This window comes from Diabrotica virgifera, chromosome 4, assembly GCF_917563875.1.
Source record: "Diabrotica virgifera virgifera chromosome 4, PGI_DIABVI_V3a".
In the NCBI taxonomy this organism is placed as follows: domain Eukaryota; kingdom Metazoa; phylum Arthropoda; class Insecta; order Coleoptera; family Chrysomelidae; genus Diabrotica; species Diabrotica virgifera.
In genome coordinates this window covers 105,604,614-105,632,185 of record NC_065446.1, presented here as the reverse complement: position 1 = coordinate 105,632,185, position 27,572 = coordinate 105,604,614, and the positions used below count along the sequence as shown (strand labels likewise).

General features: G+C 31.9%; 2 protein-coding genes across 3 annotated transcripts in view; one reads left to right on the top strand and one right to left on the bottom strand.

Annotated features, from left to right (window-relative positions):
- Positions 1–4,569, bottom strand: part of LOC114328118 (uncharacterized) — a 78,290-nt gene extending 73,721 nt beyond the window's left edge. For both annotated transcript variants that reach the window (XR_007697492.1, XM_028276892.2), the window contains exons 1-2: positions 4,108–4,569; positions 647–1,589 (exon numbers count right to left, since the gene is read on the bottom strand). Coding sequence is in view for 1 of the 2 variants with exons in the window: in XM_028276892.2 (XP_028132693.2) it covers positions 647–1,589; positions 4,108–4,354 (1,190 nt within the window). In the remaining variant the exon portion in view is untranslated. The remainder of the gene's footprint in view (positions 1–646; positions 1,590–4,107) is intronic.
- A 14,752-nt stretch (positions 4,570–19,321) lies between these two features.
- Positions 19,322–27,572, top strand: part of LOC114328135 (ninein) — a 170,777-nt gene continuing 162,526 nt past the window's right edge. The window contains exon 1 of the mRNA XM_050648310.1: positions 19,322–19,502. The gene's annotated coding sequence lies outside the window, so the exon portion shown is untranslated. The remainder of the gene's footprint in view (positions 19,503–27,572) is intronic.

Sequence of the window (27,572 nt, the reverse complement as noted above, 5' to 3'; positions counted from 1 at the left end):
AACAAATTAATATACAATTTTTTAAAGAAAATTATAACTTCAAACGGGTATAACTTTAAAATAAATAAAGATAAAGTAATTTGACGAACTTTGTTTGGAAGCCTATTAACGAAGCTTTAAAATGGGATCTTCTAAGGCTCATTTGCAAGCGTAGAAGATAAGTTACGATCGATAAAGCTTCGAAAAATACTTATTTTGCAATTTGAAATTTGCATTGTGCACTAATTTTACAATATCTTGAGTTCTAACTGTTGGATTTTAGTTTAGTAAACGTTTTTTTCTTCGTTTTTTATTAACGAACAAATCTTATTTGAAACATTATTTTTTATCTCTTTTAGTTTATGAGCCAGAGCCTTATAAACAATTTATAAAGAATTAAATTGTTTATAACAATTTTTTGAATTGAAAAGGACACGGTGACCCCTCTGGCGCCTAGACTAAAGGTGGTGGGACGATAGCAAGCGCATCCAGCACAACTGGATTAAGGGTGCTCAAAATCGGATGCAATGGAGTTGTTTACGGGAGGCCTATATTCAGCAGTGGACTCAAAATGGCTAATGATGATGATGATTCTGTCTAAAATAACTACTGATTGTATTAAGTTTTTTTTTATTAAAACTCAATGATTATTCTAAGAACAACTTACTTTTGCTTTTTTGTCCACTGTTCGACATTACTTGGAGACATTTCTACATTATCGGCAAACATTGATCTGGAACGTTGGTGTAATCTAGCAGGAGATACAGATAGTTTTCTACTTTCATTCTCGTTTCGAGAAGATTCAGAAGATATAGACACATTTCTTTTCTTCATATTCGATTCCCGATTTTTATGATTACGTTTGTGCTTATTTCTTTCTTTTTCCGCCTGTCCTTGCTTGCCTTCAAGAGATCCTCTTGTTGTGTTCTTTTGTTGGAGGTAACTGTTAAGTTTTTGATCTATTAGTTTTTCAATTTTAACAAAATAGCTTTTAAGGTTGTGTTCTATAGTTCTTGAGCATTCCTTTCCTATAATTTCTTCCACATTACTTTTTCCTTTAGTGACATTTAATACAGATTTGGAGTGCTCTTTAAGAGGGGCATTTTTAGACTTTGTTGCATTAGATAAATGCTTATGTTGATGAACACAATTGCATGTGTCTTCTGGAGAAGATTTCGCTCTTTCTTTAACATATGGGTGGTCTTTTTGTCTGACTTTTCCACATACAGTTTTAGAACATTCTTGATTCTTAACACAATCTTTAAATGGTTCAGTATTATCTATATGACAGTACCAAATTTCAGACACTTTATTTTCTGTTCTATGTTTTTCACTTTTGGCTCTAGGTTTTCTTTCTTCCTTATCTTTTAGCTTTGTATGGATTGATGAACGTGGTCTATGCTGGTAGTTTTCACCTGAATGAAATGTCTTACACTTTTGTAATGATTCTTTTGCTGAAGGTGTATCTTGTAACTGTGCAAATTGTTTTTTGTGAGATTTGTTTTTATATTCGGAATATTTTTCTACGATTTGTCTATCTGCAGAGCTGTTTTCTTTTGATGCTTTGTGTTTTCTGTGTTTGTGATCTTTTGTCTCCTTTTTAACATTTCCTGAAATTGTAAACCAAACAATTATTAATACATTTACATTTATAAATACATATTTAGGTTTTCTCTATAGCTTTAGTGTACCATCTACTACTATAGGAGGTAGGTTCAATTCACTGATATGCTTTGTAACTCGAAGACACCGTTGCTCAGTTATTGCAGATGATGGGCGGGGTCATATAAGAAGGTAAGAATATGCGAAAAATATTCATAAAAAAATAAAAGGACTGATATATCCCTAGCACAGCCATCATGGCGATAACGAAAAAAACACTGATTATGGGCATAGAATACAAGGATAAATAAAAAAAATCTCAGTCGACGAAATGACAAATAAAAACTATACTAAATTTACAATCAAGATGCAGTAGAAATAAACAAACCAATACACGTTAACTGCTACTAGGAGCACTCCCTAAACATAATTTATAATGTATAAACTTTGAAAATCATGATTTGGGATTTACAATGTATACAGGGTGATTGATTAGTAGGGTAAAGCTCAATAGCTCCGCTACAGTAATAGATAGCAATAAAAGTTAATAACAAAAATTTTAGCCACCCTTGAGCTTTATATTACAAAATTAGTTAGAATGTTACAGGGTGTTTGATAACACAGTGGCAGACCAAGCTTATGTTTTTTTAAATGGAACACCCTATATTTTATTTTATAGGCGAAATCCTGTTAACTTCTCCATTACAAAAATATAAAGGTTTGTTATGTTATACAGGGTATTTACAAAGTTATAACCGATTTTATATGAAAATCGTAACAAGTTCAACTCGCTGTATAAATAAAAATAAGCAAAACAATAATGGTTTATTAATGCCATATTTTTTAACGTATTGTCAAAATTTTCAAGAATGGTAGATATTGCTAATTTTCTTTATATCAAATACAGGGTGAGTCAAAACGCAAGTACATTATTTTCTCAGTAATTTTAAATGGAACATCCTGTATTTTATATCACTATTAAAAAGTACCATTACCGTACTTTAATTTTTAGATAACATTCCCTATGTCTAAATTTATTAGTTTTCGAGATATTTTCATTTTTCAATGGACCAGTAGCGTGGCCACCCAAATCACCAGAATTTAATAAACTGGACTGATTTTTTTGGGGTTACGTTAATAATGAAGTTTATAAAATACCTCCAACAAGGGATGACATGAAAAATAGAATTCAAAGTGTATTTCGATGTGTTAATTTACAAATGCTCCGTAGAGTAAGTAGCTCATTCAATGATCGTTTTTAGGCGTACATAAATGTGTTAGAGATAATTTTGAACACCTTATGTAATTAAATATTAAAAATATTTTATTAAAAGTAGCTTCTAATTTTTTCAAACATGTTTTTTTGCAAAATGTATTACTGATAAATTATGTTTCGTTCTTTATTTGTTACATTGTTACATTTACATACAAAAGTAATGTTTAATTGTCTTCACAAAATATTGTAATTTGTGTTTGTGTGTTTTTTTTTGTAAAATTTATTACTAATTTTCTTTGTTTATTTGTTGCATTAACATAAAAAGATAGTTTTTAATTGTTTCAAAAATGTTGCATATAGTGGTTGTGTTTTTGTTTGTAAAATGTGTTACTAATAAATTATTTTTATTTCTTTATTTGCTACAGTGTTATGTAGTTATGTTTAGTCATGGCTTACTTAAAATTTAGATAAATTTAAACACCTAAAATAATTTGCTCTGAAAAATGAAAATATCTCGAAAACTAATAAATTTGGGCATAGGGAATGTTATATAAAAATTAAAGTACGTTAATGTTACTTTTCAATAATGATATAAAATACAGGGTGTTCTATTTAACATTACTGAGAAAATAATGTACTTGCGTTTTTACTCACCCTGTATTTGATATAAAGAAAATTAGCAATATCAATAATTCTTAAAAATTTTGACAATAAATAAAAAAATATGGCATTAATAAACCATTGCTGTTGTGCTTATTTTTATTTATACAGGGAGTTGAACTTGTTACGATTTTCATACAAAATTGGTTATAACTTTGTAAATACCCTGCATAACAAACAAACCTTTATATTTCTGTGATGGAGAAGTTAACAAGATTTCGAATATAAAATAAAATAGAGGGTCTTCAATTTAAAAAAACATAAGTTTGGTCTGTCACTGTGTTATCGAACACACTGTAACATTCTAACTAATTTTGTAATGTGAAGCTCAAAGGTGGCTAAAATTTTTGTTATTAACTTTTATTGCTATCTATTACTATAGCGGAGCAATTGAGCTTTACCCTACTAATCAATCACCCTGTATATATTGTAAATTATGATTCGGGAGTGCTCCTAGTAGCATTTAACGTGTCTTGGTTTGTTTATTTGTACTGCATCTTGATTGTAAATTTAGTATAGATACTGTTGATTCCAATACATATTTATAACTTTTGATTTTATATGAGTGTAATTATTTTAATCTGTATTACCGTTGATTGAAATATTGATATGGGTATTACTCCAATACCTCAATCAACGGTATTACTTACCAATTTCTATGACATTGTCCCCATGAATATTATATTTAAGATATATTTCATCTTTGTTCCTTTTCACCGAGTTGCTACTCTCAGTATTTGGTTGATTGTTTTTGGAAACACTGTTGGAATGTTCAAGATTTCTTTCTTCATTTTTTCTACGGTGATGCCGACGTTTTTTGTCTTTAATTTTTTTGTGGTCTATCTCAATATTGCTTTCCCTATGCCTATGTTTTCTTCTGCGCTCCCCTGATTCCATACTTTAGAAGACTTGCTCGTTTAAAAAATATATTTTTTGTTACAAAAACACTTACAAGATATATTTTCGTAGAATTGCAAAACCAAATTATAAATTTGTGTTATTATTCTTCGGATTATTTATAAAGGGACTACAAATTTTCATTTTTTGTTGTTAATTAGAATTAAACTTGGTCAAATATTAATATTTATGTTATTTCTTTGGTTGACATATATGTTCTGAAATAGATAGCCAAAATGTCATCGAAAAAAGATTTCATGACACAAAATAAAATAACCGTTGAAGCCTACTAATTAAATGAATTAATTGTAAAAACTACAGTTTTTTCATGGCATTATTCTGATATATCCAGAGACATGTTAAGGATAGACACTAGGGATACGCCACTCACTGCATCAGGGTGTAACGTCGACATAGGATTGAGTAGTCTAGCCATCATTGTCAGTCACATGCGCGGGAGCATTTGGCTAAAAGAGATAGATAGACCACCGATCGACTGTTTCCATGCTGTTTCCGCGTTACGCTTTTCTGGTGAGTATGCTGAGTCTACAAATGCCAGTTTCTATGCCAGTAGGAAAAAGAACAAGAGGAAGACCGATGCTGAGATCTTTAAAACAAATAGAAAATGATACTTATAATAACCTTAAAAATAAAAAACTGGAGAAAAAAAGCACGAAACAGATCAGAATGGAGAAGAATCCTGGAACAGGCCAAGACCCAGAAAGGGTTGTCAAACCAGTCATGATGATGATGATGATGATGATGATGATGATGATGATGATGATGATGATGATGATGATGATGATGATGATGATGATGATGATGCCGAGTCTACGCTTAATATGTCAAGATATATTTATTATACTTATTATTTTTTTTTGTGTTATATTGTTGCGTGAATGCAGTGAAAATTGCCTTGTTAATTCAGTTCAACCGAAAGGTTCTTCCCCCCGTTAAGATAAGCCAAAAATGCCCTCATTCCTAGAATTAAATTTTTTTCATATTTTTACGTCTATGTGGTTAAAAAATAAGATTTAGCACAATTTTAGCCCGCTGTCCATCTTCCCCCTCGTCCAACGTCTAAAAACGTCAATTTTTCATTTTTATATATTTTTTGGTTGGATGTAATCAATTTAAAAATTTCAAAAAAATTCTCCCGCATAGTTAAAGCTTTTACGGGCTTATAAAAATATGTCTATTTTATAAGCCCGTACGTTGAGCGTAGATCATTTAAAAGTGCATATATACATTTTTTTGAAAAAATTGTATCACATTTTTTGAGATGGCTGCAGGTATATTTTTTTATTTTGTGTACTTTATCAAAAACTATATTTCTAATTCTTTCCTATTTTTCGTAAGGGGCACCTCCTGAAAAAATCCGAAAATCTGATTTTTAAGGGGTTTTTGGGGTTTTCCCCATTTTATAGATTTCAAAATAGATAAAATTCTTTTTTTACGTTATATCTGATTAAAAGGAGACAGCGCAGTTTTAACCCTCCACTCATTCCTCCCACCCCTCACCTACAAAAACTTCATTCATTCGTTTTTTTTTATTTTTTTTTTTAGGTGAGATGCAATAAATTTAAAAATTTCAAAAAATTTACACGCATAGTTGAGACTTTTACAAATTATGTCTATTTTTTTATTATTATTAGATTGTTTTTGGAAACAAGCTTATAACTTTTTTTTCGAAGATGACTGCAGGTCTATTTTTTTTATTATTTTTGTATTTTTCAAAAACTATATTTCTAATTTTTTTTCGGATTTTTTCGCCATCTTTAAAAATCCGAAAAATTGGTTTTTTAGGTGGCTTTGGCGATTTTTGCTATTTTATAGATTTCAAAATCAATCAAATAATTTTTTATAGATTATATATAATTTGAAGTAATTGAGTCCTATAGGACATTCAAAAATTGGAGAAACACGTTCAAACCCCCAAAAAACGTAGTAGTCCATTGAAATGTTACATTTAGGGTTGCATTTCTTAGAGGAGTCAATTTTATTTATTTAGTGTATAGGGGGGTTCAGTAGAAGCTTAAGTTCAAGCTTTTGCGGTCGCCGCCTTTGTCCCTCGGCCGCCATCTTGGAAAAAAGGGTGCAAAGGGTTTTCGCGTTGTATCTCCTAAACCAGCAACCATACAAAAAATTTAACTACACATAAAATGTTTTTTTTTTTTTTTCTCTGGTTCTGGCTTTGGTTTAGAACTAGAACCTTTAGCCACGTAACTGTATAACTTATTACTAAGTCAGGGGAGTAATGTGTAGTGTGTGTGTTGAGTAAGTGTCTTGTTACTTTGCAAAGTCGACGTCATTGTCTTTGCAAAGAGACGCTAATTGTTTCCGAACGTCTGCGGTCCCTCCGGTGAGTACCGATCCCACAAGGACAGAAACTATTTTTCATCTATTAGTTTATAATAAATGAAAAATTTCTGCCCCTGGTAGGATTCGAACTCCCGACCTTTCGTTTCAAAGGTAGGCGCCACATAAAATGTAGCAAATTAAATTTTCTACAATTTCATATCTATTACATTTCATCGTCAAGTGACCAACAAAAAAGTTATAAACAAAAATAAGAGAAAATTTGGTAAGAAGTTTCTTTTTGGAGGTTATAACTTTTTTTCCGTTCATTTTACAATAAAATAACATCATAGCGATTTTATAGAGGATTTTTCAACGAACAATTTGCACTATAAAGTTGTTTAATTTTATTTATTTATCTAGGTTTTACAGCGCTCCAAACTTGACCAGATTCTCGAATTCTCATAGGAATACAATAAAAACAAAACCATGGACCTACTTTTCTATCTATATACAGTGCGGTGGAATAAGTGTTGCCCCCCCCCTGTTAACTTGTTTATTTTAAGAATATAAGCAAAACGCTCAGGCAGATCGATTTTTAAACTAACCATAGTATATTATAGCATCAACGTTTCGAACTTTACGCGATCCCTCTTCAGATGACAGCCATAACTTTGATTTTTTTAAATGGTAAAGTGCATCATGTGACACCTCATTTAACAGCTTTTGAAATACTGATTTCAAAAATGTATAATACTTTAATCCTTTTTAAGATCGTAGGCGCAAAATTTCGGTCGAACACTTTTTAGACGCATTTATTTTTTTCGAATTCTGAGAAAACTAATAAGTATTTTTTAAAAATTTAAACGCAGAATGAAAGATTAGATTATTACCGAGAGCTGACAGTTCCTTAGAATAAATAAAAAGTTTATTTTGAATGATATATTTGAAATTAAAAATCACACTAAATTTTCTCTTTTTTTCTCTCCACTGTGACTTATTAAAATAAACATTATAGGAGTTGTCAGGGACTTTGGACCATTGAGAATACTGTCATATTTCATTCTGCGTTTAAATTTTTCAAAAATACTTATTAGTTTTTTCAGGATTCGAAAAAAAGTATTGCATTTAGAAAGAATTCGACCGAAATTTTGCACCTACGCTCTCAAACAGGATTAAAGTATTATATATTTTTGAAATCAGGATTTTAAGAGCTTTTAAATGAGATGTCACATGATGTACTTTCCCATTTAAAAAAATCAAATTTATGGCTGTCACCAGAAGAGGGATCGCGTAAAGTTCGAAACATTGATGCTATAATATACTATGGTTAGTTTAGAAATCGACCTGTCCGAGCGTTTTGCTTATATTCTTAAAATAAACAAGTTAACAAGGGGGGGGGCAACACTTATTCCACCGCACTGTATTTATTTTTATGATATTAACATTCCTATGTTATTATTAAGCTATTTTTGATCCTTTTCCCGGCCACCTACGTGGTAGAGTCTGGAGGCGCGTTTTTTGTGTGGTATGTATCCCCAATAGGCCTAATCAACGGACAATTTCTAGGCAAAATAATATAATTTATTATTATAATATGTTGACAAAGATCTATATTTTTTTCGATGGTCCAGGCTGCGAGTCAAGATCTGAATCAGTATCCGTGGTGAATTTTTGTGGTATAATGAGAGTTAGAGTTGGCGTCATTGTCCATTGTCGGTAATTCATATACCAATTCATTTTCTTCAATAATTAATGTTGATATGTCCACGATGTTGCTGCAACTTTCACCTCCACAATAGAGGCATACTGTTGAACATTGGAGGTCTGGATAGTTTCATAATTTCATAAGCTCGGGGGTAATGGAGGTTTGGAAGTTTGGATTGGTATTCAAAATTTTCCATACTTTTTCCAGCCCCAATTTTCTGGATGACAATGTTTACCGAGCCATGACTAAATCTGGAGATACACTAGGAGTCTGTGGAAACGGGCTGCATCTTGTGTTGGAGGAAGTGAGAAGAGATTAAATGCATTTTTTGTCACAGTTTTAGTGAATAGTTTGTATCACAGGGTTTCCAGAAAATCGCCTTTATTTCCACCATATAAAGAGACGAAAAACGTTTGCCGACAACAGTGAGTAAAGATGGCTCGACTTTCCCACTTACAAATAATTTTCCCCAGAGGTTTCTTACAAATAAAATAACCACCACTTATGATGCGATCTTACAAAAAACACAAAATGCTTATCTAATCACAAAAATATAAATTTTACCCACAAGACTCTCAATAGTATTATCTATAAAACACAATTTTTAATACGACTGTACGTGGCCAAATAGGTAGCACAACTGTAAGTATAAGTTGGTATAAGCTAAGTAGAGGGGGACCGACTGCCCATATAGCACACAACGTCCGATGGACGTCCATATAACGTACAATTAAAGTCCAAACGTTCATGGACCAAAACTGGACGTACTATGTACGTCCATTACGCGACGTCCATTGGACGTTTGATTTCAACGTACATTGGACATCCATTTGTGGTCCATGGAGATTTTACACAAAACGCGACTATTATTATCAGTAATTATATATAGCTTCTTGTTTTAATCAAAGCAATATTATTAGTAGAATACAAGAAGCTTCTAATAAATGTAGCCACATATTTTTTCATCATCGAATTAAAACACTGAACCACTAAAATTATTTTAATTAAACCTATATAATATTAGATGATGATAAAATGATGGTAAACTTTTTCAGAATAAAGGAGCTACATCGCTCATCGGTAATTATAGAACTTACAATAATTAGACACTACCAATTTAAATCTTAAATGTGCATTTTGTAACTTAAATTTCCCGCCAAACTAAATGAGAATCTTCTTGACAACGTTGTCGCTCTTCACGCTATCGGTCGTAAAAGGTAGTATTAGGCAGGTACTTTTAGGGGATTATTGCTGTTAATTGTTGTGGAATACTGAAGGAGGATTTATTTATGATAATTCACAGAATGGCAAACCCGCTTGCAGTATACAACCGTACTGACTCAAGTTCTAAGAAATAATGTTTGGAAGGAAACAGAACACTCAGAACAGAACAGAAATAAACCTCTTTTAATGTGCATGTTTCATAGGGCGCCATTATCTGAATTTTGTCTTTATTAAGTTATTACATACAATATAATACATCCTGTCGTGATATCTTTGTGTTTGCTGTTTATCGTGCAAGTGCAGTCGTGCATTAATGAAGTTCCTATAATAAAGTATACATAATAAAGTTATAATAAAGAGAAATAAAAAAAGGTATTTTGTGTAATATTTTAAAGTATAAGTTTAGTATTATAGGAACTATTTCCTATACCTAAAGGCTTTTTGCTATGTATGTATTCAAAAAATTATGGACACTATAGATTGCTTTCTGAAAAGTGCCCTACAAAAGTGTCCATAAGACGTACATTGAATGTACATCAGATGTACATTGAATGTACATAAGATGTACACTGAAAGCTTCAACAACGTACACTGTACGTTTGTAGCGGACGTTCTATGGACGTCCAATTTTGTGAACTCTGGACGTTCGTTGGACGTCCATCGGATGTCCATTGTACCTTAGCGGGACGTCCATTAGACGTTCCAATGTACACATATGTACGTCCATTGGATGTCCATAAAACGTACTTGTGCTATCTGGGTGTTGTGCCACCTAGGATAAATTATAATAATAAAAGTAATAGCAGGCAGATATTCAGTCCGGCACGGAAGAAAAATGACGTAACTACAAATTTTGTCAATTCCTGTTTATTGCGCAATTAACTTCTAAAATACTATGTAAAGATGATACAAAAAGACCGAACTGTAAAAATGTGCTGAGCCACTATAGGGTAGTTGCGTCGTTACTGAAATACGCGCTATGTTAGACCTTGTTGGGGCAAACTGGGCACCTTGTTGGGGCAAAATGGGGCAAGTAAATTAAGATAATGAAATTCGAACCAATATCGATGAAAATAAAAGCCATATTCGTTGTCAAAAAACAAACGCAATACCGATGCTCCTGGACGATTACTCTTCATTTAATCCCTATTTTAAATATTTAAAAATCGTGTTTTTGCTCTTCTGAAGAATTTTGCATTTTGCGGTTGCGTCATTCTTCTTCTAGACCGGCGAATTTGTCAAAAAAGGTAAAAAATAAATTAATAATAGCATAGGAATGTTAAAATCATAATAAATTGTATGAATAAAATAATATTAAGATAGAAAACTAAGCCTAACGTTTTGTTTTTATTGTATCCCTATGAGCATTCGAGAATCTGGTCAAGTTTGGAGCACTGTACAACCTAGATAAATAAATAGAATTAATTAATATAGTGAAAATTAAAAATGAATAACCATTTTCAATTTCGTTGCAAAACGAAAATACAGCCGAACCATATTCCAGTCCAATCAGAGAGTGCTGCAAGCACCTCTACCGGTTTCGAAACTTATTAGTCTCTCATCAGGAGGCACATATGCTGCTCTCCCTGATCCAACCAAAACAAACCCCAGCGTGCAGTCCCGAATTGCAACGAACGAAATGGCATAGATGCCCTAGCGGCAACTGCTAGCAAAAGACTAAGTTTTCACTCTAATGGCATATAACATATATGGCTTGCAAATTGTAGAAGCCTCGGAGGTGTAACCAGAGAAGGTTCCCATTGTTTTCATTCTGGTGGGATATGTTATATGCCATTAGAGTGAAAACTTAGTCTTATAGTGAAAATTGTTCGCTGAAAAACCCTCTACTAAATTGCTATACTGTTATTTTATTGTAAAATGAACTGAAAATAAGTTATAACCTCCAAAAGGAAACTTGTTAAAAATTTTCTCTTATTTTTGTTTATAACTTTTTGTTGGTCACTTGACGATAAAAAGTAATAGATATGAAATTGAGGAAAATTTAATTTGCTACATTTTATGTTTTATTAGATTTTCCGTAGAGTTGGTAGTTTAAGAGATATAGCGCGCAAAACATAGAGATATAGTCCGTCCGATCTAACTTTTCCCATGCGTCACGACTTATTTTCAGAGCCTATTTTACTTCAAATCAGGCCCGAGGCACTACACAATTTTCGGGCCCCTAAATATGATTTAATAATAATAATAACTTTTTTATATGAATTAATTATTTAATAGAAATATAGTTGCATCAGAAATTTAAATTTATTTTAACAATAAATAAAATTTATATTCAAACAATTAAACATTGTTTAAATAGGTACAGTTTATCGCATTTAAGCTGAAGACAGCTCTATATTTCGGCTATCAAATAAATATAGATTTGAAGTTTTGCACAGTCATACTTGCAAAAGGTTCACATTTTTTAAGATACTCAGCTGAAATTTAAATTTTAATCGCGGCCTACTGCGAATCCAAAAGCAGGGTAAATTTTCTATATTTTGCTTCACGTTACAATATCGGAAAAAGTTATTTGAAAAAACTTCCAAATTTTATTCTAACCGCACATAATAATTTGAATAACAAAATTTGCACTTATAGTTTTTTCAGTATTTGCAGTCAGAACCCTAATCTCCGGACCAGCAAATTTGAAGTTTTAGGGTCCTGACTACAAATAATCAAAAAACTAAAAGTGTGAATTTTGTCATACAAGTTGGTATGTGGCGTTAGAATAAGATTTGGAAGCTTTTTTCAAATAACTTTTTCCGATCTCTCTAACGTGAAGCAAAATATAGAAAATTTACCCTGGTTTTGGATTCGCAGTAGACCGCGATTAAAATTTTAATTTCAATTAAGCATCTTAAAAAATGTGAACCTTCAACCTGTATGACTGCAAAACTTCAAATCTGTATTTATTTTGATTGGGCTGTCTTCATCTTAAATGCGACACACTGTATAAACCTATGTCATTTCCTTTTGTAAATAATTTGGTTGTTGAACCATAAAAGGATAAACCGTTCTTGGATAAAAATTTAATGGCTGCTATTATTCGTTGAAGAACATTTCTCCAATATTCCTTTTCTTCTAAATAACGTTTTTGCATTAATGTTACAATTTGTTCTGATGTACTACTTCTCTTGACTAACGTATTAATTGATGAAATATGTTCAGGAGATCGCTCATGTTGAACAACTGTCCTATTGATATTTTTCCAGTCATTATACACATCGAAAGTTAGAAGAACAATAATTTTCGTGGAAATCAGTTTACAAACGTAGCAATAAAAACGGCTACATTTAGGACTGTACACTATCCACTCGCGAAGAATTTTCCCCATTAGCTTTCATTTTATAAAAAACCGCACTTTGCAAGTGTCTGGTTTTATTATTATCCAATTGTTTAACACATTCACTAATTTTATCAATATATTGAATCCGTCGATTATTTATAAAATATTGTTGAAATTCCAGATTTATGTAAATAGGAAAAGATAAAGAAAAAAAAGAATGTGTGTGTACTTTGTACGCACGCAAGAAGTTATACTTCTATTATATGATTTAAACGAAATTAATATACTTTTTATTTATATTTTGTTTAAATATTAAACTAATTTATACTTACTACTTCTCAAACATTTTTATTAGAACAGTGCCAAAAATTAAAATAATAAAAGAATAAAACACACACAAACACATTAAACAAGCCACAAATGATGTCTGAACATTAATTGTCGAAAATTTTTTTAACTAAATACGTATTTTCTGAAAATACAATTATATAATAAATATACTTACAATCATAAAATGTATTAAAAAAACAAAAAAGAAAGTTTCTATTGGGACTCGAACCACCGCTGATAAGAGCGGTTGGTATTGGAATTCATTCGCCTTCTCCGCTTAGCCACGGACAGTATGTGTCATTATTTACGAAGATCGACTAACTAAACGGATTAAACTTGTGATATTTTGATATTTTGAAAATTGATCAAATTATTTTAATTTTGAATTGAAATGATTTAGAATTGAAAAAATACAACAAAACATAGAGTAAATAAACAATATATTAGGTGAATATTGATAGAAATTTTGATGGTAATCAAATTATATAAATAAAAGTATTACATAGGTACTATGTATTTTGGCAGATCAAATAGGTAGGTTTATACCCATGATACATTAACAATTATTACGTACCTGTTGCTTTTAAAAACTATTTAAAAGTCACTACAATATTATAAACTTTTTTGTTTCTGTCCTCACAACAATAAAACTAATATATTATACATTTGTTTACCTTTACCTTTACCTCCAAACCACAGCTGCCATATCGGATAATTTTTGACATGTCATTTGAACATCCAATCAGAACAAAGTTATAATGCGCATGCGCCGGGCTGATAGGTTTTAACATATAAAAAAATCACCCTCTATCGCCGGTAAAGAAGTATAACTTCAAAAATATTCCAGGAAAAGAGTTATTGACATTGTCTTTTTCTATAGGAGATGACCAGTAGCGTACTGATAGATCAGCGGGCCCTGGTTCCAGTTGGGATGCGGGCCCGCCCGCCCAATAAAAACACACATTGTATATCAAAAGTTTTTAATAAACATTAAATATGAATTATAAATCATATCAAGTGATCCCTATTGTGCCGATGTGTGCTTTTGCCCTCGGGGTGAGTGCCCGATGTGAGTGAAAAACATACGTTCAAGAAAGTCCGGAATTGGATAAACTGACTAATTCTAAGCAACTCTAGTTGTATAGAGTTTTTTCACTAAGTCAATATTTTTCGAGTTATTTGTGAGTGAATATGTTCATTTTTCAACAAAAAAGAAAAACGTTTTGAGACGTTTTTCGCAAATAACTAATAAGTATTTTATCAAAAAAAAATTTGTAGTAAAAATATTGCCTATAAAAAAGTGTAAAAAATTATGATTTTCGTGATACCAAAAACCTCAACTAGTAAAAAAATATAGGTTTCACTTTTTGTACTATATTTTGGACTTTTTGTTTTCCTGAATACAAAAATTGGTTCTATAAGATATGGTTGTTCAAAATTTGCATACACTCGTGATTAGTGGCTCGTTTAAGCCAATTTAACTACAGCCTTTTTAAAAATAAACACTGAACCAACGAACCTTACATATCTTATAAACAATACATAAGTAAAGTAATTTTTGTGAAGCGGTAACGATTAATTTCATTTCGGATGATAATTGGAGGGTGATTTTCACGATGTTTGTTTACCAACCGAAAAAATATATCTACCAACATTATTTTCATCGTAACTTAATTACTTTTGATGTTAGAAACTTTTTTAAAAAACAATGGACTATGAAAACAGTTAATTTTAATCCTATCGTTTTTCATACAGACATGTCTGACCAATTTACGCCAGCCGTTTTTATAAATAATGAAACTCAAAAATTTTCTGCATCTAAATCTCCAGTCATTATTAAAACCCTTAATATCGGAAAACTAAAACAGCTTTTAAAAAATGAACATTGGAATGAAAATGTCAACAAAATAGATTCTCAAATTGCATAAGATACATTTATAAGTAAGTTAAATAATTAGGTACAAGCAGAGCGGGCCCCTGCGTGGCTCGAGCCCTGGTTCCGCGGAACCCGCGGAACCATGCTCAGTACGCCACTGGAGATGACGGAGATGTACTTGTGACAGTTGAAGTCGCTTGAAAATCGACAGTGGAGTCATCATATTTATCATTTCCTGTTCGTAAAATGAAAGAATTTTGAAAATTTATTTGCTTATTGCCATAAAATTTTTTTTTGCTGATCTCTCCGGGCCCCATTAAAATGCGGGCCCGACGCAGGTGCCTCACGGGCCTAGTGGTAAAATAGGCCCTGCTTATTTTCAGTAGTAATAACCCAAGGACATTGATAATTGTTCGAAAAAATTTTATAACAGATTTCGAAAGCTTGTTGCTTGGAAACAGACCGACGCCGTAGGCTGAGTTCTGTTGCCTGTAAGCAACAAGCTTGAGAAAGTTGTTAAAAAATTTTTGATTTATCAATGTTCGAGGGTTATTCGGATAGAAAATTTTTTGCTGGTTATGAAAAAAAAATACAGAGCAGAAACAATTTATTTAAATGTGCAATTAACAAAGGAACAATTAGAAAAATTTAATGAAGATCCAGACATGTTAGTTTCTATAACTGATGAAGATGTATTTCCACTACGCATGCTGTTAATAATTTTATTATGATGTTCTTCTTTATTATAATTCTTCCACCGTCCGATTTCCATCTAATTCATATTTTCTATCATTGCAAAAGTCCATAAACGCTTTCCATAAAAATTTTTTACTGTAAACAGTATTCTTTGGTATATTTGATTCGATAATTTCATTAATATTCTCATCAGTATTACAACCAAATCGTGACATTTTGAAATATCGAATATTTGAAATGTCAAAATCGAAATGAAACGAAATGTAGGTGTCCATAGCTATACATGATTGAGTGAAAACAGCCCATGGGATCTGTTTTCAGTATAATGTTGGTTTTATTGGTTGCATTCAATCAGATGACCACAAATTAATTGATTTCATTGGATTTCTAATTGAGCAAAAAATTTTCAAACAAATTAAGTTTAAACCTAAAGTGAAACGTACGCTGATGTGTGTAATATATAGTACCTATACAGTATACAAAATGTATATACACATCGATGTTCGGTTCACTTTAGGTTTTGACTTAATTTGTTTGAAAATAAGTCGTAACGCATGGGAAAAGTTAGAGCGGACGGACTATATAATAATATATTAACATAGAGTGAGCCCAAATCGACTAACCAATGAACATTAAGGGTGAGATTACGTCACGAGAGTTTACTGTCATTTGAATCGTAATATGATTTTTTTGGAATCCTCAGAAAACCAAGTATTTTAGAAAAATTTAAACGCAGGATGCAAGATTACATTATTACCGGGGGGCGGAAAGCCCCTTAGAATAAACAAGCAGATTCTATTGAATGAAATATTTGAAATTAAATATCACACTTCTCTTTTATTTTCAGCCCTGTAACTTATTAAAATAAACATTATAGAAGTTTTCAGGGACTTTGAGCCCTCGGTAATGATATAGTCTTTCATTCTGAGTTTAAATTTTTCAAAAATATTCATTAGTTTTCTCAGGATTCGAAAAAAATGAATACAATTAAAACACATTGAGAATTTTGACATGTAAAATTCTGAACTGTTGAATTCCAGCTTCCCTAATAATTATTGTACATCAAAAGACATTAGAAACTATTTGTAGAGGATTGAAATCTGTATTGGAAATAACTGTTAAAATTGGTCTACGTAATTAAACATATTCCAAAATTTTGTAAAAATGTAATACATTTTAGTTTTCAGCCCAAACTTAGGCCACACACAATGCAATAATGTTCACATTTTTGAACTGTCAATATTTTTATTTTATCATCTATTGTTTAAAAACAATACAGTTGATAAGATACCCTCAGTTGCGGAGAAAGGATTAATAATAAAGATTTTTTTATTCAGTCAATGGTGTGAGCACTGTCAGTTAAATAGTAACTTGTGGCCTTATTTTTACACGCATACCTATTGTGGCAAATGTATCATATTTTTCAAAATTTTGGAATGCATTTAAATCGTAGAACAATTTTAACTTTTGATTTTAATACAGATTTTAATTCTCTACAAGTATTCTCTCATGACTTTTGATGTAAAATAATTAGGGAAGCAGGAATTCAACAATTCAGAATTTTACATTGTGTTTCCTATGGCCCTTTTTACGATTCACCACCCGGTATAAGATAAAATGTGTACTATTTGTCTAATTATTTCATAATAACACAAATAATACACATTATATACACAATAACACACATTCAATGATCGAAAATCATTTAAAAATATGGGAATGTACACTCTTGTGACGCAAAGTCAAAAATATAATTCTCCCCACCACCGTCGGACAAGACAACCGGAATAAAGTCTAATAACCGTGGAGTGAGCCTACCTTCTGCGCTTCCTGACGACAAGATCTCATGGACTGGTTTGCGGCATCTCTTTCTAACATCTCTTTCGAGAAACTAAGATGAAATTTAAGTGTGAGGATAGCAGAGACATGTAAAGAAAATAGACTTGGCTAGGGATATGCCACTCAATGCATCGGGGTGTAACGTCGATATCAAGTACGGTGGTTTAGCAGCTATCTTTGTCTGTCGTGAGAGTGTGAGCGTACCTACCAAGAGGTGGGAGTAACGGAACGACAGTAACACACAGGCGGCGGCCATCATAGGGGGGCTTCGGCGGCAATGGCCGCCGAAGGATGTTTTATGTAGAATGAAAAATTTATTTGAAGTTATCTAAATAATCCCTAAAGGAAAGTTAATTTTTAGTTATAATTCGTGAAAGTGAAGTAGCTTAGTGTTGTCTGTTATAGTTATTGTAGTACCGTTGTGGCAGTTTAGCTTTATTAAGGAAGAATTATTTTCGAGCATGATTGCTAATGTGTTTGTTCTTAGTTAAATGGAATAATGGATATTTGAAGAAAAGTTATATATATTATTTGTAAGGATAAAAACGTAGGTTGTGCATATTGTTTCGAGCAAGACTCGCATAACCTACATACATGTACTGGGTAAATGATAGCGTATTGCATAATCGAAACCCATAAAAAAAGGAAGAAGAAGAAGGCGGCCATCATATGCTAGAGAGAGAAAGCTAAGCGCCGGTAGAGGGAGATAGATAGACCACCGACCCGAACTGCTCCGCGTTACGCTATAGGGCTTTTCATCGATTGTCATTTGTTTCGAGCTTCTGTCATGTGTCACATAATATTAATATATCTACGCCATACGTCTTTGGTTTCTATCATTGTTATTGCCAATAACGTATGACGTAGATATATTAATATTATGTGACACATGACAGAAGCTCGAAACAAATGACTGTGAATGAAAAGCCCTATTTTTCCGAGTTGGCCAAATCTATGTGATCCAGATCTTTGGAGGATAGGTACGGAAGGGGAGGACTACTGTCGCAGCTTTACTATGCGTAAGAGTGAAACAGCACTAATCCAAATAAAAAAGATGGTGTCGTCACTTCGCACTGAATGACACTCTCTCTATGGTAATATATAACTCTATGGATGGCGCAAAACCCTTTTGCACCCCTTTTCCAAGATGGCGGCCGGGGGACAAGGGTGGCGACCCCAAAAACTTCAACTTAATTTTCTACTGATCCCTCCTACACATTAAAAAAATAAAATTTACTCCTCTAACAAATGCAAGGTATGGCCTAAAAAATGTAACATTTCAATGGACTATAGGGTTTTTGGGGCAATTCAATTTTTATATATTTTTCTCCAAAATTAATTTTATTAACACGTCTTACATATCTAATAATATGTTTTTTTGACTCGACTAAATAAGAATGAATAAAGATATTATTTATCGATAATGTAAAGACATATGTAAGCACTTTTAATTATTTTAAAATTGACCCCACGTAACGCCTCTGTCCTCTGTCAGGAGTCTAAAAAATCTGAAGAAATAAATTTGTTTATGAAGTATTGCTGCAGTTTCTTCGAATTTTAATTTGCAAACTTTATCTAAAATTAAAATTTGGAGATATTATGTATAATAATTCCAAAATTTAAAAAATAAATAAAAGCATAAAAATTAGTTTTTTTTTATCATTTATTTCCTGTTCTATCATCTGTCAGTTGTCAAAATCGGACGTCATTCGTCATTGTCAACAAAAACAAGACGAGAACGAAGCAAGACTTTCCTTTTAATTTGTGACGTTTACTTGAAATGTAAAGAAATTTAAAGCTAATCCCGTCGTATTTATGTAGTAAACAATAATTAATGAAAATATGTTAAGTGTTTTGTTGATCCTGTAGTTTATGTGTAAATTACAAGGTACGTATTTTTTTTATAATTACACCAAAAAATGGATGTTTCAAGGCGGGGTTTCTAAAACGCAAAACTAGAAATAGATTTTTCTTTTTATGCGAGTAGTCTTTTCTGTCACCTACTATATACCTAGTTCGAAATCATAAGAGTTCTATAAATAACGCAGCGCTGCAGGAAGTAGAACTGCATAGTTATTATATTTAGCAGAAGGAAGAATGCAGAAATATTTTAATGATGTGCTAGATGCCTAAGATTCCATCTTATTCCTACGCTAAAATATACATGTTTGTTGCTAAAACAGTGACCACTCTTTTAATAACATTTTAAAGTGTCAAATTAAAAAAACTAGTTGTTTAGTGATGGTTTTTTTTATGGGTAACAGGTACATATATAATTGAAAGTGGTTTCTCTTCTGTTTTCTATTGTTCACATACATTTGCACTGTAATTCTATTGAATTCGTTGACAGACTCAATAATTATCAGTGTTAGATCAATTCTTTCAATTAATAATTGGCATACATTACAGACATGTATTGTTTGTACAATAGGTGAAAAGTTAATTGTGTTTGGTCTTTTTCCATAAATATTTTTTCCTTAGTGTGGTATAGTGATGTATTTGTGATTTGTGTTCAGAACTTCTTCAGAAATGTACACTAGTTGTTAATTTACTATTTTTTGTCTTTGGTGCTGTAATGGCAGAATTCTCAACTAGAATAGAAAGGAAAATAGATAAAAAAAGGTGGTAAAATATGTATTTACCTATTTTGTTCTCTATTCTCCTGGCTAGTTTTGCCATTCATTGCTCCTCATCTTTGTTTGGAGGATTACTGAAACACAAAACTAGAAGTATATTTTTCTTTTTATGTGAGTCTTTTTTGTCACCTACTATATAGTTCGAAATCACAAGAGCTCTATACCTAAATAATGGAGTGCTGCAAGAAGTTGAACTGCATAGTTATTATATTTAGAGGAGGAAGAATGCAGAAATATTTTAATGATGTGTTACTTAGATGCCTAAGATTCTACATTATTCCTACACTATACATGTTTGTTGTTAAATCAGTGACCACTCTTTGAGGCTACGGCCAGACAAGCGATAATTTACAGCGCTGTAAGAGCAGTAAAATCAGTGGCGGCCCGTGAGGTAGTGCCATAGAGCCATGGCACTACCTTCCTAACTATGCAGAAGCATATTTTTTATTTTTAAAATCTTTTAATGCCTGTTAATTTTTTGTGTGTATTTCTTCTTATCTTCATAAATTTTATAAAATCTGGCAACTGTGCACGTAGTACAATCGCTGCCACGTACAGCAGAGATTATTCGGCTGGAGAATCTTGAGCCAAAATTGGTACTGGCACGGCTGAAAAGAGAAAGATTTTACGAGCATCCTATATAAGTGACAGAGAAAGATCTATATTGGACTATTTAGTATACCCTAAATGAGAATCTCGTGCCGGGCACAAGAATATCTATTATTTTGAGTTTCTTTAAGTGCTGGCTTGTCGCTTTTGTTATGTCTATTTTCTGTTAAAGTTTTTGTATTTATAATATTATTGTTGTTCTGAAGCTATTTCCTTGTGGCATTTTTATAATTAAGTATTTTCAACAACATTTTTGTTTATTTTAATAGTATTTTGTATTTTGACAACGAAACCCGATTTGGGCTTCGAAACGTTAATAAATTCATTTTTTAGTAAAATTGTGGCTTATTTCCCATAGAAAATACTTAATTATAATATTATTATTATTAAAATTTTAGTGCATCATGATCGTGGGTGTAGTATAAATAATATTTTGATTATTTCTTAAGTTTAATTTATTAATAGACAATGAATCAGATTAATATCTTAAAAAACTCTTTTGGTGGTTTTTCTTTACAAATATAAGGTTTTGTGGAGCTTTCGAGTTAGCTTAAAGAGGTCACGACGAAAAAAAATTCACAAAATAGAGGCATATTTAAGGAACTGGTCAATTTTAGCATCGAATTAGACAACGACTTAAAGGTTCATAATATTTAATGTTCCAGATCTTTCAAAGGTCTACCGTCTCCTTACATGTAGTTGCTTCTAATTTATTTATGTTGGAGAAGTTTTCTGCTTACAAGCCTCGATTCCCGGAATCATTTTTTAATGAAACATGGAGACAATTTTAATTTTTAAACAAAACTCGGTTTAAAACTGAATTAGAAGTACTGTATTAGTGAGACGAATTAAGTACTACCTCTGGGGCTATTCCGCTATGAGTTTTAATAAATCAGGAAGGTTTAAAAAGCACATTGGAAGAAACTATTAAACTTTTAAGCATTTTAATTACCATTCCTATATCAATATCTGAAGCAGAACGCTGTTTTTCGATGTTAAAATGAATTAAAACATTAGTTAAAAATACAATGAAAGAACGACTTAAGTATGTTATCTACAGAAAAGCATTTTGTAAGTGGTATTGATATTTTTAATAATAAAGTCATTGAAAACTTAACAAAAAAAAAAACAAAAAGGATGTATCGTAAACTTTAAACGTGGTATTAACACAACTTTGTGCATGTGTGTAAATAATGAAATAGTATTATTTTTATAATTTTGTATCAGCGCCTATTTTTATAAAATTTTTGTTTTATAACTTTTTTGACAATATTGTGAACCCGCCACTAAAAATTTTGGCGGCTGTCCGAATTCTGGCACTACCTTCTTAAAGTGGTACCACTGAGTAAAATGAAGCGGCAGTAGCTGCAGTAAAAAACATGGCCAGACAGGGATGTAAATTACGGTGTGTCGCGATATGTAAATACAGCATTTTGGTCGTTGTTGTGGCTAGATGAGCTACAAATTTGGACCCAGGTCCATTCGTTTGTGACATGACCCCGAAGATGGGCCCGTTCGATATTGCTTCACGATATTTTACAGCTCAGTCTGTCCATCCACTACACTCATTGTGGGACCCATTTTCACACTTCATTTTACTCCTCTTACAGCGCCGTAAATTGTTGCTTATCTGGCCATAGCCTTAATAACATTTTAAAGTGTAAAATTAAAAAAACTGGCTGTTTAGTGATATTTTTTTATGGGTAACAGGTACATACAGGGTGATTGATTAGTAGGGTAAAGCTCAATAGCTCCGCTATAGTAATAGATAGCAATAAAAGTTAATAACAAAAATTTTAGCCACCTTTGAGCTTCACATTACAAAATTAGTTAGAATGTTACAGGGTGTTCGATAACACAGTGGCAGACCAAACTTATCTTTTTTTTTTTAATAGAACACACTATATTTTATTTTAAATTCGAAATCCTGTTAACTTCTCCATCACAAAAATATAAAGGTTTGTTATGTTATACAGGGTATTTACAAAGTTATAACCAATTTTATATGAAAATCATAACAAGTTCAACTCCCTGTATAAATAAAAATAAGCAAAACAACAATGGTTTATTAATGCCATATTTTTTAACGTATTGTCAAAATTTTCAAGAATGGTCGATATTGCTAATTTTCTTTATATCAAATACAGGGTGAGTCAAAACGCAAGTACAATATTTTCTCAGTAATTTTAAATGGAACACCCTGTATTTTATATCACTATTGAAAAGTACCATTACCGTACTTTAATTTTTAGATAACATTCCCTATGTCTAAATTTATTAGTTTTCGAGATATTTTCATTTTTCAATGGACCAGTAGCGTGGCCACCCAAATCACCAGAATTTAATAAACTGGACTGATTTTTTGGGGTTACGTTAATAATGAAGTTTATAAAACACCTCCAACAACAAGGGATGAGATGAAAAATAGAATACAGTGTATTTCAATGTGTTAATTTACAAATGCTCCGTAGAGTAAGTAGCTCATTCAATGATCGTTTTTAGGCATACATAAATGTGTTAGAGATAATTTTGAACACCTTATGTAATTAAATATTAAAAATATTTTATTAAAAGTAGCTTCTAATTTTTTCAAACATGTTTTTTTGCAAAATGTATTACTGATAAATTATGTTTTGTTCTTTATTTGTTACATTGTTACATTTACATACAAAAGTAGTGTTTAATTGTCTTCACAAAATATTGTATTTTGTGTTTGTGTGTTTTTTTTTGTAAAATTTATTACTAATTTTCTTTGTTTATTTGTTGCATTTACATAAAAAGATAGTTTTTAATTGTTTCAAAAATGTTGCATGTAGTGGTTGTGTTTTTGTTTGTAAAATGTATTACTAATAAATTATTTTTATTTCTTTATTTGCTACAGTGTTACATTGATTACCGGATTGATAATCGGTAATCTTCAATTGTCAATTCAGTCATGGCTTACTTAAAATTTAGATAAATTTAAACACCTAAAATAATTTGTTCTGAAAAATGAAAATATCTCGAAAACTAATAAAGGACATCCCACACATCTTATGGAAAATATAATGTCACTCAAATTCAATAAAATTTATACCAATAGATTCGTTTTAAATTAACGATCAAATCTTATCATTGCGCCAACTCTCTATTTTCAAAAATAAGAGCAGAAATTGATATAAATAAATCTGAAATCAAATGGGTAGGTACATAAGTTAGAGAGAGAAAAAATATTTTAAAATACCCAGATTTTCGGTACTCCATAAATCAGCGGATTAGTTTCACTAATCCGCTTAGGCCCAGCGGGATTTAAGCTGTTATGAATAGCACTCAGAGCAATAATGATTGTAAACTAACATTTTATGGACTCCAAAAATGTGATTTCGATAAACTTTAATTGCAATTTGCGCCGTAATTAATCATAATTAAGAGTTGGCGCAATGATAAGAATTGATCGTTATATTAAAACGAATCTAATCGTATAAATTTTATTGAATTTGAGTGACATTATATTTTCCATAAGATGTGTGTGATGTCCTTTGGGCATAGGTAATGTTATATAAAAATTAAAGTACGTTAATGTTACTTTTTAATAATGATATAAAATACAGGGTGTTCCATTTAACCTTACTGAGAAAATAATGTACTTGCGTTTTGACTCACCCTGTATTTGATATAAAGAAAATTAGCAATATCAATAATTCTTAAAAATTTTGACAATAAATAAAAAAATATGTGATTAATAAACCATTGCTGTTGTGCTTATTTTTATTTATACAGGGAGTTGAACTTGTTACGATTTTCATACAAAATTGGTTATAACTTTGTAAATACCCTGTATAACATTACAAACCTTTATATTTTTGTGATGGAGAAGTTAACAGGATTTCGAATATAAAATAAAATATAGGGTGTTCCATTTAAAAAAACATAAGTTAGGTCTGCCACTGTGTTATCGAACACCCTGTAACATTCTAACTAATTTTGTAATGTGAAGCTCAAAGGTGGCTAAAATTTTTGTTATTAACTTTTATTGCTATCTATTGCTATAGCGGAGCTATTGAGCTTTACCCTACTAATCAATCGCCCTGTATATACTTGAAAGTGGTTTCTCTTCTGTTTTCTATTGTTCACATACATTTGCACTGTAATTCTATTGAATTCTTGACAGACTCAATAATTTATCAGTGTTAGATCAATTTTTTCAAATTATTGGCATACATTACATGTATTGTTTGTACATTAGGTGAAAAGTTGACTCTTCCATTGTATTTGGCCTTTTTCCATAAATGTTTTTTCCTTAATGTGGTATAGTGATGTATTTGTGTTCAAACTTCTTCAGAAATGTACACCAGTTGTTAATTTACTATTTTTTTGTCTTTGGTGCTGTAATGGCAGAACTCTCAACGGTAGTAGAAAGGAAAATAGGTAAGAAAGGTGGTCGAAGGCAACTGTAAATATGGATTTACCTATTTTCCTTTCTATTCTCCTGGCTAGTTTTGTCATTCATTACTCCCCATCTTTGTTTATGTAGTACTTGCATTAATTAAACTTTATAAGGGCTATTACCAGTGGCAGAGCGTCCTTAGGGGCCAGAGGGGCCGGGCCCCACCAAAAAATATGTAATATGTAAATTTTTAGTTACGATTCTATTATACAATATTTTATATAAATATGCATTAAATAATTTATTTGTTCACGCATATCGTTTTTTCTCGTGGTATAAAAATAATATATTGCACAATCACGCACCCTACTTCTCTATTAATTGTCACCATGCGTTGCACTGGCCGCATAGAACAGTATAGTATAGAACAGTGGCCGCAAACAGTATTATTTCTTTGGCTAGTTGTTGCAGTCACGTAGGTACCGGCTGTATTGCATTGCATGTTCTTCTGATATCATCAATAATCCTAGGCAGGCCGTATAAGATGTTTAGGGGCCCGTTTTGTGTGACCCTTCTGTGTAGTTAATACGCTGTTTCGGTGTGATAACATTAATTTAAAATGAACAAAGTAGATCGTTCATTACATGGTCCTTTTTATACGTTAGGGATAGAGGAAAAGAATGAAATTAAACGATTAGGTATGATAAATAAATAAAAGATTAAGTAGTAAATAAACTAAGTCATTCGTTCTTCTTTTGGCCTTTAATTCGTCCAATTTTGAACCTAGGCTTCCCCCAGTTTCCTCCATTCGTTTCTGTTTAATGCTTTCTGTTTCCAGTGCGTTCCTCCTATCTTTTTAATGTCATCTCCCCATATCATCTGGGGTCGTCCCCTTGCTCTCTTTCCTGCCCAGGGTCTCCATTGTTGTATCGTGATATTCCACCTATTGTCCATTTGTCTGGCGTTATGACCTGCGAAGTTCCATTTTAGCCTGGCTATGTGTTGTCCTGCATCTTTGACTTTTGTTTTATTTCTTACCCAGTTGTTTTGCTTTGTGTCTGTTAATTTTACTCCTAACATTGCCCTCTCCATGGCTCTTTGTGTTTTCATTATTTTATCAATGTTTGCTTTGGTCAAGGTCCATGTTTGGTATGCCTATGTAAGAATTAGGAGTATGCACTGGTCAAATACTCTTGTTTTTAAGTATTGTTGTAATTCGAACAACTACTAAGTCATTAATATGGAGCAAAGCTTTTATAGCTATCCATAAAGTCAGGTGGACCACATAAAGTAATATACCATTACTTAGGTCATCCAAACTAACATTCAGTACAAATCCTCCCCATTTGTTATGTCCTTCGATGGGGAGAGGTGGTGGTATAGCTTGATGGTCAGATAGGTACCACTTCATTACGGAGTGTGACAGGTTTGACCTTCGGACATGTGGGTCCCACTGTTTCATTGGAGCAGACATGTCCCTCGAGGCTGGGGTTGTATGAGTATGTGTGCGTGCGTGTTATTGGGTCAGTTCAGTACAGTACCTGTATATATTTTTTTGAGCCATGTTTTTCATTCTTTATTTCATTTATATGCGGCCCAGGCCTCACGAGTCGCCACTGGCTATTACTATATTTAATAGGAATAGAAGCTACTACATAATTAGAGAATATAACAAATCTTTGTTGAACTTTTGAAGGTATGTTCTAAATAGAGTCAAATTACACATTTAGTACTACTGTACTCAACATAATATGAGTTATGAGGAAGCTCAGACAGGATCTGTTTATAAAGTTTTTTTTGGTCTTTGATCTAAAATCTTCAAAAGACATCTCAGTCCAGGACACTGCCTGACTGACCTTAGTACAGGATTCATTCTTCTTAAACCCAGCGATAGGTCTGAATGTACTTTACAACACCCTCTCGTCACCGAGGCTATGCCAAATACTTAGCTGCTAAAACAGGCTCTACTCTGTCATCTGGTGCTCCTGAAGCGGAATGGCCGCTGTAAGGCTGAGCATTACTACCGAAGCACTACCTTCATTTATCCACATACTGTCAGAATGGACAGTCCCTGTCCCTTCCTGTTTCTCCTTTTTTTTTCCTAGAGATTGTTTTTTTATATGAGGGTGAACTTTTTATATGAGAGTAAATCCTCATAGGTTAAGCTATTTGTTAAAATAATTTCTATGTTCCGTATACAAGTACATATTTAAATTATGTGACATTGAACAATGGACTGATGGAATGTGAACTAAGCATTAATGTTATTCACATAAAAAATACATTGAAATTTAAATAATCTGCCAAAAGCACACCATTGTTTAGGGGTAATAAATATTGAAGTCCA